This window comes from Pundamilia nyererei, unplaced genomic scaffold (assembly GCF_000239375.1).
Source record: "Pundamilia nyererei isolate P.nyererei 1_Seehausen unplaced genomic scaffold, PunNye1.0 scaffold00174, whole genome shotgun sequence".
NCBI lineage: Eukaryota > Metazoa > Chordata > Actinopteri > Cichliformes > Cichlidae > Pundamilia > Pundamilia nyererei.
Window position 1 is genome coordinate 217,470 of NW_005187575.1, and position 16,479 is coordinate 233,948.

The following is a 16,479-nucleotide window of genomic DNA, read 5'->3' on the forward strand; positions in this document are numbered from 1 at the left end:
CACACACACACACACACACACACACACACACACACACACACACACACACACACACACACACATCTGTCAGAGCCTGCTGGAACTGTTCTGGCTCTTCAAAGATAATACTCTGCCAAGTCTACTCTACACTGGGTGGACACACATTTTTGTGTTGGTCTGTATGATAGGGTGGGTGTACAGTATGTGACGGACACATATGGATTTCCCCATTTAAAATAAATTAAGTTCTGAGAGCAGCGGGCACACAGCATGCAAACACAATGACTAGATTATATTAGAAACCCATCATCCAGACGCACACTGATTTAGAACACACAAATTGGACCAAATCGCACGTATCAAACAACAGACGAGCAGTCCCGGCCCCCTACAAGACTGATAAATGTAGTAAAGAACACAAAGACGGCACACGATTCAGTCCAAACATCCAAGCACTTCGAAAGAACTCCTCTCCAACCAAATTGTCACAGCAAACCTCAACTTTAAAGGAAGTTTGATTTGAAGAAAAAAAGGTTCTCTCAAACTTTTCAGGGCTTTTCGCTCTACCTGTTGGAGGAATCTGCTCCCATGGGATTCCTCCACGGAGACTCTCGTCTGTGTGAGCAGCAGAAACACTGACTTTACAAATTACAGTGTAAAACCTATATATGTACTGCAAAACGCCAGCCTAATGGGAAGGCTAAGTGGTTGTGTAGATGTAAGAAAATACCTGGTAAAACCCTGATATAAGTTATGTTTACTTAAAGTTTCTTGTGGAGTTCCACAAGGTTCAATACTCGGCCACCAAACTGTTTATACTATATAGATGATATCTTATTTGTTACATGTGTGGTGATGTCACTTATTTCAATTACTTTCTGCTGTTGTGGAAAAAGTCTGAAACAGCTTCTCATTTCTGTGTAAAGGAAATTAAAATGTACTATAATTCAGTGATAAAGTATATTTAAAAAACAAAACAACAACAACAACAACAAAAAAAACCCAAAAAAACCCAGAAAACCCAGAAACATGTGGAACTGCCTTTGGGTGAAAAGTTCTGAGTTTGATCCTTTTTTGTATCTAATCTGATTCATAACTGTTGTTGTTCAGGCTAATATTAGTTAATGCTAGCATGCCTGCTAACACAGATGAAGTATATTTTTTGATACATAAAATATGGTCTTGCATGGTTAAGGTTGACTAATTCATCCACCACACACCTTCATCTGGTTATGGATGTACACCATTTTTATTATTTGGGTCACTACTGTATATGAAAATATGTGGTAAGGATGCCATTACATTCTCACCCGTTCATTCTCACACACACGCTGGTGGTCTTATGAATCTGCACATAAAGGCCAGGATAAGCTTTAGTGGTGTTAGCCAGCACTAAACGGCCCCAGCAATGCATCATGCTAAAGCTAGTTGATGCTTATGCTTCAATATATCCTTGTATAGTTTCAGAGGCTAGGAAATCATGTTTAGCTGTGTCACACTGCCATTCAGATAGGAAATGATCGGCATTCATATCCTGGGTGAACTTAATAAACAAAAATTTAATTTAGAACATAAATGTACTTGTAATAAACAAACATTTCAAATGGAGATGCAGGAAGACACTGTACCTTCCAATAACTGGAGATTTGCTACCATTCATGGTGTTTGTTCTTTCCCATGGCTTCCTGGGCATGTCTGGAAAACAGAAAACAAAATATAAGAAATACTGAAACCAAACATGAACCGACATTAAGATCAGTATGCCTATAACCTAACGAGATTAAAGCTAGCTGTAAACCTTGTCACCAGTTTCAGGAAGATGCTCGTTAACTGCTAATGCTGTTGTCTTCATTTAACACTCACCTGGTGTGCTACAAGCTGACACTTTAGGGGTCGTATTTATCTCACCCTCCTCCTATTGGGCACACAGAAACAAGGTTTAATGAGTCACAATAAGGATCAAGAACAGGTCTTGTGATGGAGTGTCTACACAGAAGCACAGACATCTTTTAAACAAATTTAATCTGTAACACCAACACAAACTCAGAATTTTATCCTGTCTTCCTTCTTTCACCCCAACCAATCGCAGCAGATAGCTGCCCCTCCCTGAGCCTGGTTCTGCTGGAGATTTCTTCCTGTTGAAAGGGAGTTATTCCTTCCCACTGTTGCCAAAGTGCTTGCTCATAGGGGGTCGTCTGATTGTTGGCGTTTTCTCTGTATGTATTATTGTAGGGTCTACCTTACAAAATAAAGCACCTTGAGGCGACTGGTGTTGTGATTTGGTGCTGTATAAATAAAATTGGATTGAAGGTTATAAGAAGTTGTGAACTTGAGTAGTAGCATGCACATTAGCAGTGCTGTCTATTCTGAAATAGGCTTGTTTCCTTAGTTTTTCAGTTGTCAGTAGTCTTATATCAGTGGGGTCATGTGTTGCAGGAAGTTCTCTCTAGATGACCTGCTGACAAACGTCATGATCTATTGGACCTCTGGCTGCATTATCTCCTCCATGAGGTTCTACAAGGAAAACTTTGGCCAAGGTCTTGATGCTCCACATGCAAAGTAAGTGAGAACAAATGCCAAATTCCCATAAAGCACATCAGCAACATCTTATTGGTTGAAAGGTGTTTGTTGTTAACAGTCTTCAACAGCTCTGTGCCACCCAACTTTGTCATTTAAAAACCTAATTTTGAAATATTCAGAATGACTGACTTGTTTAGTAAAATCTAATGCTGATTCACAACTGTCACCGTCTCCTCCCAGGATACCAGTCTATGTCCCCACGGGTTTCGCCTGCTTCCCCAACGAGTTGATGCACACGCCCAGGCTGTGGGTCAAACAGAAGTACCGTGCCAAAGTGCTTGCTCATAGGGGGTCACATGATTGTTGGGTTTTTCTCTCTGTGTATTATTGTAGGATCTACCTTACAATATAAAGCGCATTGAGGCAACTGTTGTAATTTGGTGCTGTATAAATAAAACTGAATTGAATTATTCATTTTATATTAAACCAAAAACCTTTGCGATCAAGACAAAATAACAGAGTGCAGAAATTAAATGTTGTCAACTGACAAAAAAAAACAAAAAACAAAAACGCTCCCTTAAAAACTGACCACATATCTAGAGGCACAAGTTTGGAAAGCTAGAACGTGGCTGTTGCTATATGCAGGTAGAAAGCACTAGATGATTTGTAATTATAAGCAAGAAGTTGACTCTTAAATGCCTTTAAATACCTGTGCGCGAAACATTCATATTGGCCTCCCTACTTCCACTTCCACTGCCACTGCCTGGCAGAACCATGACCAAAGCTTAAAAAAACAACAACCCCCCCCCCCCAAAAAAAACAAAAAAACAAAACAGGAAACTAAATCAAACAAACATAAAAAAACCCCTAAAAGGCTAGATTTTCTCCATAGAATCATGTATAAGTAATTAATATAATACTCTAGGAATAGAAAATAATATGGAAAATGTTCAATGTTCAGCTAGAATTCAACCATGTCAAGTGCTATTTAAATAGTGATTGGTTTATATCTTTATTAATATATCCACAACTCAAAACACTTTATTTTCTGCAATTTAGGTAAGTACTTTATGACATATGTCAATAGTAACAGACAGGTATGTAGAACATGACATCCTCTAAAGACATACAGACTTTCATATCGAAAGTACTCAGTGATCAAGGAGTGAAAATACTCTGAAATAACCAAAGCACACTGAGGAGCTATCGTCTGACGATAGCAATAATGACATTTTGAAACAAAGTCAAACACAGGACCATAGCATGACAGGGGCTTAGACGATGGTTCTGGTATTACTTACTGATCTCTGGTCAGGTTCAGGTGACGAGCCCTTCTCCGCAATTCTTCTCCTGTAAGATGTAAAAAGCCCAGGCACAGTGAGGAGGGCTTAAACACTGATCGATATCAAGTCTCATTTCCAAATTTAAAACCACTAATTGCCTATTTTCAGAAATTAGGACAAAATTTGCATGGTGAACAGACAAATCTGGTTTTGGATGATAATATCGTGCGAGTGTACCTCCTGGCCAATAGGGCGCTCATCTCCTCCATAAGCCCCCCTCCTCCAGGAAGTGGCCCGTTACCTCTTGTCTCTGATTTAGCCCCTGTGGCCCCCATCATGGCTGCTGCCAGAGCTGCCCCTGCATCATCACTCTGAAGGGCCACAAGCAAAAACACATTTGTGTTCTTCATAAACAGAGAAAGTATTTACAGTGTTTGGGAAATAAATAGAATAAATGAAAAAGGATTGATGTTCTTAATACTCATTTTATATCAGAAAAGCTATGTTTTTTAAAGAAGTACAATGCATATTTTACTCAAAACACAAGTAGCCATGTAGTCATTGGCAGACAGTGAGCATTACATGAAGTCCTCCTGTGAGCCCTAATGAGATGTGACAGATGGTGCGTGCGTGTGTGTGTGAGTGAGAGAGAGAGATCATGTGTGAACATGGTGCTTTTGGATAATGTTTTAGTGACTGTGAGATTGTGTATGATGATCGGGGGTGACCGAAGTGCATGCATATGCAACCGGTTGCCTTCCTATTACTTATACACTGTATCCTAAATGGTTCATTTATGAAGACGTGTTAGTCGAGCTTTCCATTGGTCCATTAACAAATCAAGCGCTCACCCTTGGCACTTTGCGCAGCTTGGCTCCAGCGAGGGCAGCAGCCAGGCCTGAGAGAGGGCGGTCCTCTGCAGGAGAGAACAGTCCGGTGGGAAGAGGTGGTGCTGGGGGTGGTGGTGGAGCACCGGGAGGGGGAGGGGGACCCGGCGGAGGAGGTGGCGTCCCGCCTGGAGTCAGTGTCGGAGGGAGTGGAGGAGGTGGCGGGGGTGGAGGGTGGCCTCCGGGGGTGGTGGGGGTGACGGCCGGGGTAGCAGCCGCAGAGGTCACAGTGGAGCCGGGTGGCAGGGGTGGAGGTGGGGGAGGGGTGGGGGTGGTCAGCCCTGGAGTCTGTCCCACGTCTGTTAGGGACAGGGGTGGAATAAGGAGCAGTGGGGGATGGGTGAAGACAGAAAGACATTTTTCAGAACAATTCCAGACACAAACCTGCGGACGGCAGGATGTTTGCATTAAAACTGATCACACTCCAGCGATTAGATGGATCTCTGGGGTGGGACCACACAAAATAGCATGATTACATTCCATATTGTTAAAGCAATGATTCTGTGTTACCTCTACTTTCCCTGTTTTATGCTTAAGCAAATCAAATTCCTTTTTTTTTTTTGAAAGGGGGAAGGGCAAAAGCTCTTTGGGGAAGCGCACGAAAAAACAGGAGGAAAAACCCTATTTTCATGTTGTCTTTAATCTGACACTGGATAGTTAAGTTGACTGTTAAATGATGAGAAAATGTATTGAAAATGGATTAGGATGTAGACTGAACTATCACTAAACTATCACTTTTGAGGGGGAAAAAAACCCCCCAAATAGGCAAAGTAGTTCTATTTTCTTAAATATGATACTGACTTATGTTTGTATATCTGTGGCTGACATTTAACTGTCATATTTCATTTTGACCCTGCTGGCTACGTGTTAGCCACAGGTTTTCAGATCAATTATTAATTTGAACTGCATTACTGGAACCAAACTGCAGGATTTGTTGCCAGTGTGTCCCTACTTTTCAACATATAAAAGGAATGATGGCATGCAACATCATACTAGAGCAAATTTGTTTTATTAAAATGTGGAATTAATGACTGGATTTGCGTTTAAAGGAAGGCAGCGTGCCAAAGGGGTAAGTCAGATATCACAATTGCTTTTCATGGTTTACTGAAAGCCCAATTTGGACCATTTAACATTCCAATAAACAGAACTAAGACATGCAAGCCACACTAAACATTCAATTAAACAAACATTTTGGTGCAATGACATACATACACATACAAGCATGCATGTACACACCAATGCATAATAACCAAAAGACAATTATAAAAAGGAACTTGGGAAGAAGCATTAATTCATAAATGAGTCTCAAACAACCAGATGTTTGCTTTATGTGGGATAGTTTGTGCGGAACCTATGGTATGATACAAGCAATCCAGCCTCTTTCGCCCAATCATTGTGATGAACTCTGAAATATTTGTTGTTACTTTACTCTGAGTACAAATCAGCTCCTTTGCCCATCTTTACTTTTAAGCATATTCCCTACAGGTGCACCAATCAGAGCCTGTCTCAAAAAAATTAGATCAGGTATATCAAAGGTTCTGTGTTTGCTGCACCTTGTGTCAGAAGGAGCACGCCCATCACTAGTGGGACAATTAACATAGTTAAGAGGAAGCTAACAGCTGCATTTCAAAGTGACACCAGTTTTTCTTTTCTTTAGACTTTTTGACATTACCCTTTAAATCAATGACAGTTTTCCTATTAGCTTCTCTCTTAATGTTTGGTCCATTCCTAATATTACAGAACAAGTTCATGTGAATAAGATTTGAACAGCACAGTCGATGTTCCACTGATCAAGTCGAGTGAGCTTCCAGCTGTGCCTGCTTAGAAATTGGCTTCCAGACCCAAAGTAAAAAAAAAATCAAATTATGGAGAGTGAAAGGTCAAATGTGTGTGAAGCTTGTCTGAGAATGAAGAAAAACAAATCAGGCAAGAGATGAAGAAAGCAAGAGTTTTACGTAGGTCTGTCAAAGACACAGACATGCCATGCTGAACAACAACACATTTCATATCCAATGAACAGCCAGCCAGCACGAGGACATACACAGGCTTTGTGAGACTGACAAAGAAGCTAGAAGTTGGAAAACAATAGCTGTTACACATTGAGATCCCACAAAAGTTACCATAGTGAATATTTTAATATTAGAAATTGTAACCAGACTGAGTTGAGTTACAGCAACCAGGAAAGGCACAATTTTTCTAAAGAAAACTCCTAGATCAGTCTGTGTCACAGGACTTACTTTGTGTTGTGGCCAGATCAGTGACAATGTAACAACCAACCCCTGTTAGAGTGTGAGTTGCAAGCAGTGAAAGACAGAGGGGAGAAAAGCAGTGAGAAAGAGAGAGCAGAATCCAGACTGGAGGCCTTACCCTGGGGCTGGGGCTGACAGGAGGAATCCCCCTGAGCCGATTGGGGCTCTGAGCCTGCGGCTGTGTCCAGCTCCCCTGGCCCCGACAGACCCAGGCCCCAACAGAGGTGTTCAGCAGAGGCAGAGGTGGCAGCAGCAGCTGCAGCAGCAGGGGGCGCTGTGGAGGGAGAGGGCACACCAGGAGCCTGGGATGAGGAGGGGGGAGACGAGACTGAGGAGGAAGACGGAGGGGGAGCTATGGGCGAAGGGAGAGGGGGTGGGGTAGGCGGGGGAGGTGGTGTTGGGCAGGTAATGCTGAGGGGTGTGTGGCCGTGTGGGATGGTCACAGGAGAAGGTGCGGGAAACATGGGTGGCCCATTGGGGGATGGTGAGGGAGGCTTTTGGGTGAGAGGGGATGGCGCGGCAATCGGGATCAGTGGCCTTGGACCGGTGGCCTTCCCCGGGGGGCTGCTTATCATGACCGGAGGTGAGGGAGGCAATGGAGTAAAATTGCACGCTGACCACACCACAGACTTGGGTGGAGGAGGAGTTGGAGCAGGGGCAGGAGCAGGGGCAGGCGGTGGGGCTTGGGGAAATGCCTGCTGTCGCCGTGGAACTGTGGCGTAGTGAGGCAGGACAGGATGGAAGGCAGAACCAAGTGAGGTGGCAAATCGGGAGGCTGAGTGCCTGAGTGGGGGGGTTGGGGGTGTTGTAGTGGAGGATGGCGACTGGGTCCCAGGAGATGGGTAAGTGGGCGTGGATGGAGATATGGGCGTGGAGGGGGTCCTGCCGTACTCCTGAGGTGTGGGGGTGCACAATGTGCTTTCGAAAGCTGGACGTGCGAATTGGACAAAACCGAGGTTGAGGACAAGACAGGACAGAAGCGGACAGAACGAAGGAAAGAAGGCAGGTAGGAAGCAGCCGTCGTGCACACAGAAGGGAAAGACAGCAGGTGAGGAAAGATAGACGGAAGAAGGGAGGGAGGAAAAAAGAGAAGGGGGCAGATGAAGCAGAAAAAAACCAGCACAGAGCTAAACTAAAGTTTTCCTCCAGCTTGTGTGTATGTTCTTAGGCTAAGGTGATGCTACTGTGTTAGTAAACAGGTGTTAGCACTGAGGACACAGGCAGAGATAGAAAGCTTTCAGACTTCTGCTCACTGAAAGAAGAGGGAAAGAATGAACGTACTGAGGACAACAATCAAATGACAGCTTACCACTCATCTCACTCTGATATCTCACATAACAAATCCAAAGTATAGACGAATATACCAATGTCATAAAGACTATTCAACAGCAGCACAAACAGGTCCAGATAAATTAATTCTAGACATTAAACAATGAAAATTTCCTGAAATGTAATTGCAATAGTCATGCATGAATACAACAACATTAATATGATTAGCAGAACTAGGGGCTTGTCCGGGATAAGGTGATGAAAGTTATATGGATAATCGTACTTTTGAGCAGTGTGATAGTTGCATGAAGAATGATTCTGTAAAGCTGCCTTCACACATGCACCTTTCACATTTTAGGAAGAGTCAGGCTGCACTGTTGATAGTTTAATGATTGTAATGAGTATGCAGTATCGTCATACCTACATAATAACCAGAGATGGGCAGTAACGCGTTACTTTACTCGTTACTTGAAAAAAGTAAGGGATTACTATTGCAAAAACGGTAATTAGATTACTGTTACTTTCCCGTAGGAACGCTGCGTTACTGCATTACTAAAACCGTGATTTTTTTCGAGAATGTCTCATGACAGTGACGTAAGCGAGTGCGACGTTCGTGACAACAGCTGTCTGCAGATCAACAGTGGATAATATATCGAGTGCGGGAGAGAGTATGAGCGTGCAGCGTTTAAAGCGTGGAAGCACTGACCTTACTTTGAGTTTGATTCCATAAAAAGTGACAAAAACATTAGCGTCCGTTGTGCGTGGGAAGAAAACTTCTTTTTACAGCGAAAATAATCCCCTAAACTTCCAAGCAAGCACCGAGTAGCTACGACGTAATGGGAAACTCACAGAGAAACTCGTGGATTCTTCCACTGACCGCCCCGGCACACCTGCACCAGGGTAAACCTCCGCCTACGCCACTCCTGCTTTACAGGTGAAAATAGAGCAACAGGACCGCTGAGTCTTTGATTTTATTTATTTTCTGCTGTGTTTTACTTGTATCTATTTGAAAGAGTGAGTGTAAACACACAAAAAAATTTATTTTATGTGCTGGAATGTGCAGAAAATAGGTTTAAATATTAAACAAATTTCTTCCAGTCAGAGAATGTTGCATATAATTACATTTTTGCTTGATGCATAAAGTTAAACGATTAAAACTAATAAAAGAAGTTTTAAAAAGGGACCTTTCCATTTGATTACATTTTGTATGATGGATTATGCAGAAAAAGTAGAATTGGGCTGAAAGATCTATCGCTTTATCACCTATTCAGGTTGTAAATCGTGAAACTGAAGTAACTAAGTAATTAATTACTTTTGAAAATAAGTAATCAGTAAAGCAACGGGATTACTTTTTTGGGGAAGTAATTAGTAATTAGTTACTGATTACTTTTTTCAAGTAACTTGACCAACACTGATAATAACAGACCCATCTTTCTCATTTGAAAGACAACATTCTGAACCCAGTTCCTCAGCCTGGAGATCTTCCAGTTTGTAGTATACAGATGCATAGCTTATATGTCCAAATCAGAGTCTTTACTAGAAGATGGGATGCCCATATTGTAATTGGTGTCCATTATTTTTTAAACTGATGTTTTAAGAACAAGAAAGGGATAATACATTAAAATGTAAAGAAAACAAGAGTCAAATTGAGCCTGAGGCCGCTTTTACTTCTTTCACTTTAGAAAGTTAAGAAAATATTACATTTTGATGAGGAACCAGACCACAAGTATGCTTAGTTTATTTTTTCTCACCAACATTCATTTGTGTTGTTGAGAGAACAAGCACGCCCCCCCCCCCCTCCCAAAATAACAAAAACAAAAAAAACAAAAAACAAAAAACAAGGCAGAAGTATGATTGGACTCAATGGGCCTACTATAGACTGATCTAAAAATTGCAGCAATAAAAAAAACCCCATTATGAATGGAAAATCAGGCACATTTAGATCAAGTAAGGTTTTTTGATTTTTGAATGATTTGATTGATTTTTAAATGTTTTTAAATATTTTGAACTTTTTGATCACACCTCATATTGCTTTAATGGGGTGTAGAAGCACATCTTCACATCAAAAAGGAACAGTATGCAATGAATTCACATTAAATTCCCTCTCTTGTTCATTATGCATCTTAGCTTGGTCCCACCCTGTCTAATTACTTTGATTTTGCACCTCTAGTGCTTAGCATAGCCTAGACTGTGTTCTCTGTGCCTGCCATATGTTTTCAATGTTTGTGGATGGTGTAATCCTTACATCACCTTCTGCTCTACTTCACTTTACACGTGCTGCAATTCCACACCTGTATTTCCTAAGTTTTGCGAGTGGATTTTAGGTTTTTGCTCAGAGTAATACTGTGGAAGGGAATATTCACAAAAGATAATTTTGTGATTGTTTTTTATTGCAGATGTTAGATGTTCATATTAGCACCATTACTTGCGTAACCTCGGTTCTCAGAGTAGTACGAGTGAAAGTATCATGGAAAGGGCCTTCCTCATTGGCCGGTGATTGCAACGACCACGTTGGGCAGAATAGCCCACCTAGAGTTGTGCTAGAGTTATTATTCAAGATAAGCCCCTCATCTAGCTTCGCTTCAATGAGGACAGCTACCTAGTGAGAATTCTCACTCATGCTACTCTGAGAACCTGGATTACACAAGTAATCTCAAATTCTCAGACTCTCGCATTGCCAGAAATGCTCATCACTACCAATTCGCAAATAGCCCATCTATCCAAGTGAGGACCCTGAGCTTGTAATTAAGTGTTGCTTTTGCTACATTTTCCAAGGCCATGAGTGCACTGGTTGCCAGACTACTAGTATAGTAGACTGGCGCCTGCAACCCCCAATTTATATAACCAAGAGCAACTGCCTCCACAATCAAATGCAACATCCATTGGGTTTCAGCAATACCCTGGTCTGCCCTTGAGAAAACCAGAGTCCACGAAGAGTACATTGAAAGTGCATGAATGTTACTGACATGTTTAGCAGATGCTAAAGCTAGCAGCAAAACTGTTTTCAAACAGATGTTTTAAATCAACCTCCTACAGAGGTTCAAATACGGGGAGGGCCATGAAGCCCAACACTGCTAAGTCTCAGTGGGGTCAGGGTTGCAGAATCTTCAATTCTGCAAAGAGGTATATGTGCATGTAGAGTTGGAGCAAGGAGTGTTGTGACTGTGAGATGAAGGGCTCTACTGAAACAGAATTCATCTTTCAAAACGTGAAGGGACACCTAATTAAATCTGTCATTGCCTCTCACAAGGCACCCAGGTCCACTGTCTAAAAGTTCTGTGAGCCCATTTTCACAGGACTATTTTTTATATAGAGTTACTGTAAATACTATATATTTTCTATATTAAGTTAAATTTAATTTCTTAATTGGACATAGTTTAAAAAAAACCCCAACTTTTTTTGCTGAAAAAATATGGTTCTACCACCATCTCATAAATTGGCAAACTTGTTTCTAAAAAGAAGAATTTAGAAAAATAAATAAATCATACAGCACAGCAATCACACAAGTTACAGCTAAAATCACACAATCAGCCCAAGTTCCTGTTAGATTCTGATTTGATTGTGAGATAGCATCCTAGTAGCTCCCTCACAGTCACTGCAGTGGTACTTCAGATTTTGTAAACAGCAATCACTGCACCCTGTTTCTTAGTGTTATTCTGCATGACACGTAGGGCTTTTACATGCACATACGCACACACCAACACAAACATCCAACCCCAGGGGGGTTTCACCAGCATTCGACATGATGATGTATTTTTAGGCTCTGAGTCAGGCCACTGAACTCTGCCTGCCTCTGTGTGTGTGCTTATGCATGCATATGGTAATTGGCCAAGCGTGGCACTGAAGCATGCCATCCAACACAGCCTTCCCCGCTGACCCAGAGTTGGATTATAGGAAATTTCATTCTTATCTAACAACCAAGCAGCTCCAGTTTAGAACGCATACAACACTAGGGTGGCGTCTACCTACACCTCTACCCTGCTGCTCAATTTAAGCAGTAATTACACTTGACTGCAAATATTTGCACTCATTTTCTATGCTTGACTGAGGTGATGTGTTTGTTCAAAATTATTTTCCTCAGTCTCAGAGTTTATAAACTGTAGAATTTTAATTTGTGTATGAGCTGGCAGCACACTTTCACATAACACATAACACGCTAACTGTTGCATTCATGTGGAATCTGCTCACAGCGCCTGGCAGAGGAGATTACTGTAACTCAGCACCTAGATGAAAATGTTAAAACAGAACGCTTCTCTTCATTCTTCAATACATTTCCTGTATTTCAAGTACTGCATCTAGTAACCTGTTTTGGAACATTCGGAGCGTTTCTACTGGAAAATTATCAACTGCTACTTCCGAGAAATGGACCAATTCTGCTTTTCCTTACTTTTAGTCATATGTGTACTGTTCCAGAAGTGGATGTTCATATTAAACACTGCAAAAGGGTCCAGTAATGAGGTCAGCATATGCGTGCAAATTCCTTGTGAGCCAAGTGCTCAGGCTTCAGACTGATGTTTCTAGCCTTGACGCTTTATGACATCAATGCGAGTAGGCATCCCAACATGGTCATCTCAAACACACAATGCTTCCTGTGAGCACAGAGGCCCCTCCCAGCTGGCTCAAATTTTGTTTCCAAGCTGCAGCCAATCAGAAGGAGACTCTCTTAAACTCTCTTAAATGGAGGGAAAGGAGTTAAAAGGGATTAACTCCTTTCCCTCCGAATGAGGCTTCATTAATGAAGCCTCATTCAAAAAGTCACCATGAATACAAAGAAGACTTGGATATTTGAGTGCACTGCTAATGGACTTGATTCACCCACAGTGCAATGCAAAAGCAGGCACTGCTTGCTGCTGGAAAACTGAGTTGTTTTTTTTAATTGGGATGGATGGATAAGACGACAAAAAACAACACCCCCCCCCCCCAACCAAACAAAACAAAAATATGCATTGTGGTTAAAGCATAACAAGTCTAAATATCACATCATCACTCAGATCATGTACCACTTTTAGGGAATTTTGTTTTATACCAACTGAAAACCACCACGCGTATAAATAAACTGTTAAATATTAACACAATAATGACACTGTATGAAACTGACACAAAAACTTCACTAAATGTTCAAATAACAAAAATGACCATTTTAAAATGTACTTTGGAGAGATAACTGAAAGATAACGCTTGTCATTGACTAGTCTATATTTACTGTGAGCCTGAGACAAACTGCTCCTTGGACAGAAAACAGTCACATTAGTAATATTGTAGTAGTAAAATTAGTAAAATGAAACAAGTGTGCGCAGCAGCGGAAACACAAAGTGGATTACTCACCAGCGTTGGAGATGCGTCTCCCTCTCTCCCAGTCCTGCTGCTCTCTATCCAACTGCTCCTGCTGCTCCTTCTCCAGCCGCTCTCTCTCCACCTTCTCCCTCTCCATCAGTTCACGCTCGGCACGCTCCTGCTGCTCCTGGCGCTCCCGCTCAAGTCGCTCTTTCTCTGCCTGCGCCTCCCTCTCCTGATGCTCCCGTTCCTGACGTTCGCGCTCCTGACGCTCCAGCATCTCTCGCTCCAGGCGCTCCCTCTCTTGGCGCTCCAGCTCCTGACGCTCTCTCTCCTGACGTTCTCGCTCCTGGCGCTCCCTCTCCATCTCCTTCTGTTTCTGTGCCTCCTGAAGCTGCCTGGAGGAGCAAAAGAGATGCAGGAAAATGATGCAATTTAAAAAAGAAAAAAAAAAAGAAAAAAAAAGAAAATCATCTTTCAATCGCTTCTGTTGTCTTGGTCAAATTTCTCCAAATAAAAAAATAAAAAAAAATTTTTTTATTTGAGCCTCTGAGTCTACAATCAAATAATGTGTGCTGGTATTTATTTTTTTTACAATGAACAGTTAGCTGTGGAGATGGGTTAAAAAACAAACAAACAAACAAAACAGGATAAAATGCTATGAATGAGTTTGATGCACATATTCACCATCATTACATAACACGTATAGAATAGAATAGAATTCAACTTTATTGTCATTGCACATGCACAGGTACAGGGCAACGAAATGCAGTTTGCATCCATCCAGAAGTGCTTTAGCCATGATATAGATATATTACAATATATATTAGCAATAATATAGATATGCAAGTATATTACAGAAATGGGTCATGTCATATGATAACAAATTTTCCTCGGTGCAATAACCATGCTGTTCAGCCAACTTCGCAACTTCACCCAACTTCGTTAAAATCTGTGCGCATTAAAAACACACACACACACACACACACACACACACACACACACACACACACACACACACACACACACACACACACACACACAGCCTGATGTGAAAGCCTGCTGCACAGAGCCAGGTGTGCCTGTCAGAGACACAGAAATATCAAAACTCTCACTGTGGCTTTTTCCCCTCACCTAAAATCTTAAAATGTGACCTTAATACTGTGTTCAGCACAGACAGTGGTTGCAGACTCATGTTTAGCCACTAGGTGTCAGCAGAAGGCAGCAGCAGAAGAACAGGGAAACAAGAAATGAACCATTTAAGCCAGGGGTGCCCAATCCCGGTCCTCGAGAGCTACCGTCCTGCAGCTTTTAGATGCATCCTTGTTCCCACACACCTGAATCAAATGAATGGCTTGTTATCAGGCCTTTGCCAAACATGATGGCATGCTGAAGAGATCAAACCATTTGATTCAGCTGTGTTGGAGTAGGGATGCATCTAAAAGCTGCAGGATAGTAGCTCTCGAGGACCGGGATTGGGCACCCCTGATTTAAGCCATGTGAGCCAGTGTGAGCACTTCTGTGTGCCTGCATGTGGAAATGAAATCAAGTGCAACTTAAGGAGGCCATTTTTAATTTGCTATAGCTGAGATTCTGCGCAAAGATCGCTGCAGGTAAACCATTCAGTTTACAAGAATATAAAAAAAGAACACAATAGGGAAAAACTATCATGTTTGAAAAATAAAAACTAATACTTTAACACCTTTTTAGAACCTTAACTAGAAGGTAAGACCAAACAATATTTAAATGGTGCACTATAATTAAACAAAAAAACAAAAACACAGTGAACTGATAAGAAAAAGAAGACATTTTGAGACCTTTTCTCTGATTTCAACCATCAGATTTTCTACTTTGTGCACTGGGCTACTATGCAGATTGTAGCAATGACTCCATGAGGATGTAAGCACAGACTCAGTATGCTGTGCAGCAGAGCTTACTGGGGGTGTAAGCTGATATTGCATTAAAAGGTTTTAAAAAGCACAATAGTTACAGGTTAGAAAAGTGTAAACGAAAAGACGAACACCAAACTGTTAAATGGAGGGAGCTTATGGCCTCCAGTATCCAGAACCCTATGGAAAAAGCCCATATTTGTAGACCAGTTTGGTCTACAAAAATGGTCTGCCTCTCAGCGCTCTGTGGTGCTACATTTTTTTATTTATAATTCCCTTTTTGGGCCGATACTACAAGGTGTTAGTGGACTGCCTCGCGGTCACCATTAAGCCATATGGATTGCGTATTTGAAGACTTGCTCTTCTCTAGAGCAGGTTATGCTCAAGATAAGAGATCAACACACAGCCCCACCCCCCAGCGCACTTCTCTGAAACATAATGTCCACTCCAGGAAAAGCCTGTGGAGCTCAGTAAGTAAAAAGAGACTGTCTCAACACCACTTCACACCAATGAGACTTCAGCTGAAAGAATACAACTACACGCTAAAAGGAGGAGTCCTTTCAAATTTCATTGTAATTACTGACAAATAAGAGCGAGGAGAATTCTGCAACCATACACGGCATGCTTTTCTCCCTTTAAATAGACTTTAAAAAGCGAATTTTAAATAAATACAATTCTTCAAGCTATACAGTGCTTTTTCAAACAATCATACAGCAGTTTTTACACTCTATAGTGTGCTTTTACCAACACACACACACTCACACCGCGCACATGTTCAGTCTGTATCATGTGCTTAGCTTTTTCAGATGATAGTTTTTCTTAGGATGAGTGAAGCCAGATAATGGCCATGTTGAACTAGCTTCATAGGACAGATCCCTGCTCCATTGAATGCATATGAAATCATCTACCAGAGCCATGCAGCACTCTGATAGACTTTTGGGTACAAATAAATAAAGTGTGTCTGTGTAGGGTGTGAACTGGGGGAAAGTACAAGAGATAAAATGCGAGGCAGAGAGCAGGTGCAAACAGCGGGAAGGTGTAATCTGTCAGGTTCACACACACACACACACACACACACACACACACACACACACACACACACACACACACACACACACACACACACACA

General features: G+C 41.7%; 1 protein-coding gene across 8 annotated transcripts in view; it reads right to left on the reverse strand.

The window, feature by feature from the left end:
- The window catches only part of enah (ENAH actin regulator), a 144,043-nt gene that overhangs the window by 5,085 nt on the left and 122,479 nt on the right, over positions 1–16,479 (reverse strand). For 6 of the 8 annotated variants that reach the window (XM_005746170.1, XM_005746169.1, XM_005746166.2 and 3 more), the window contains 7 exons: positions 13,513–13,859; positions 4,634–4,968; positions 4,020–4,153; positions 3,801–3,849; positions 1,843–1,894; positions 1,608–1,674; positions 547–594 (listed from right to left, as the gene is read on the reverse strand). In XM_005746170.1, the coding sequence (XP_005746227.1) occupies positions 547–594; positions 1,608–1,674; positions 1,843–1,894; positions 3,801–3,849; positions 4,020–4,153; positions 4,634–4,968; positions 13,513–13,859 (1,032 nt within the window). The remainder of the gene's footprint in view (positions 1–546; positions 595–1,607; positions 1,675–1,842; positions 1,895–3,800; positions 3,850–4,019; positions 4,154–4,633; positions 4,969–13,512; positions 13,860–16,479) is intronic. The other 2 variants (XM_005746168.2, XM_005746167.2) reach the window with 1 other exon arrangement.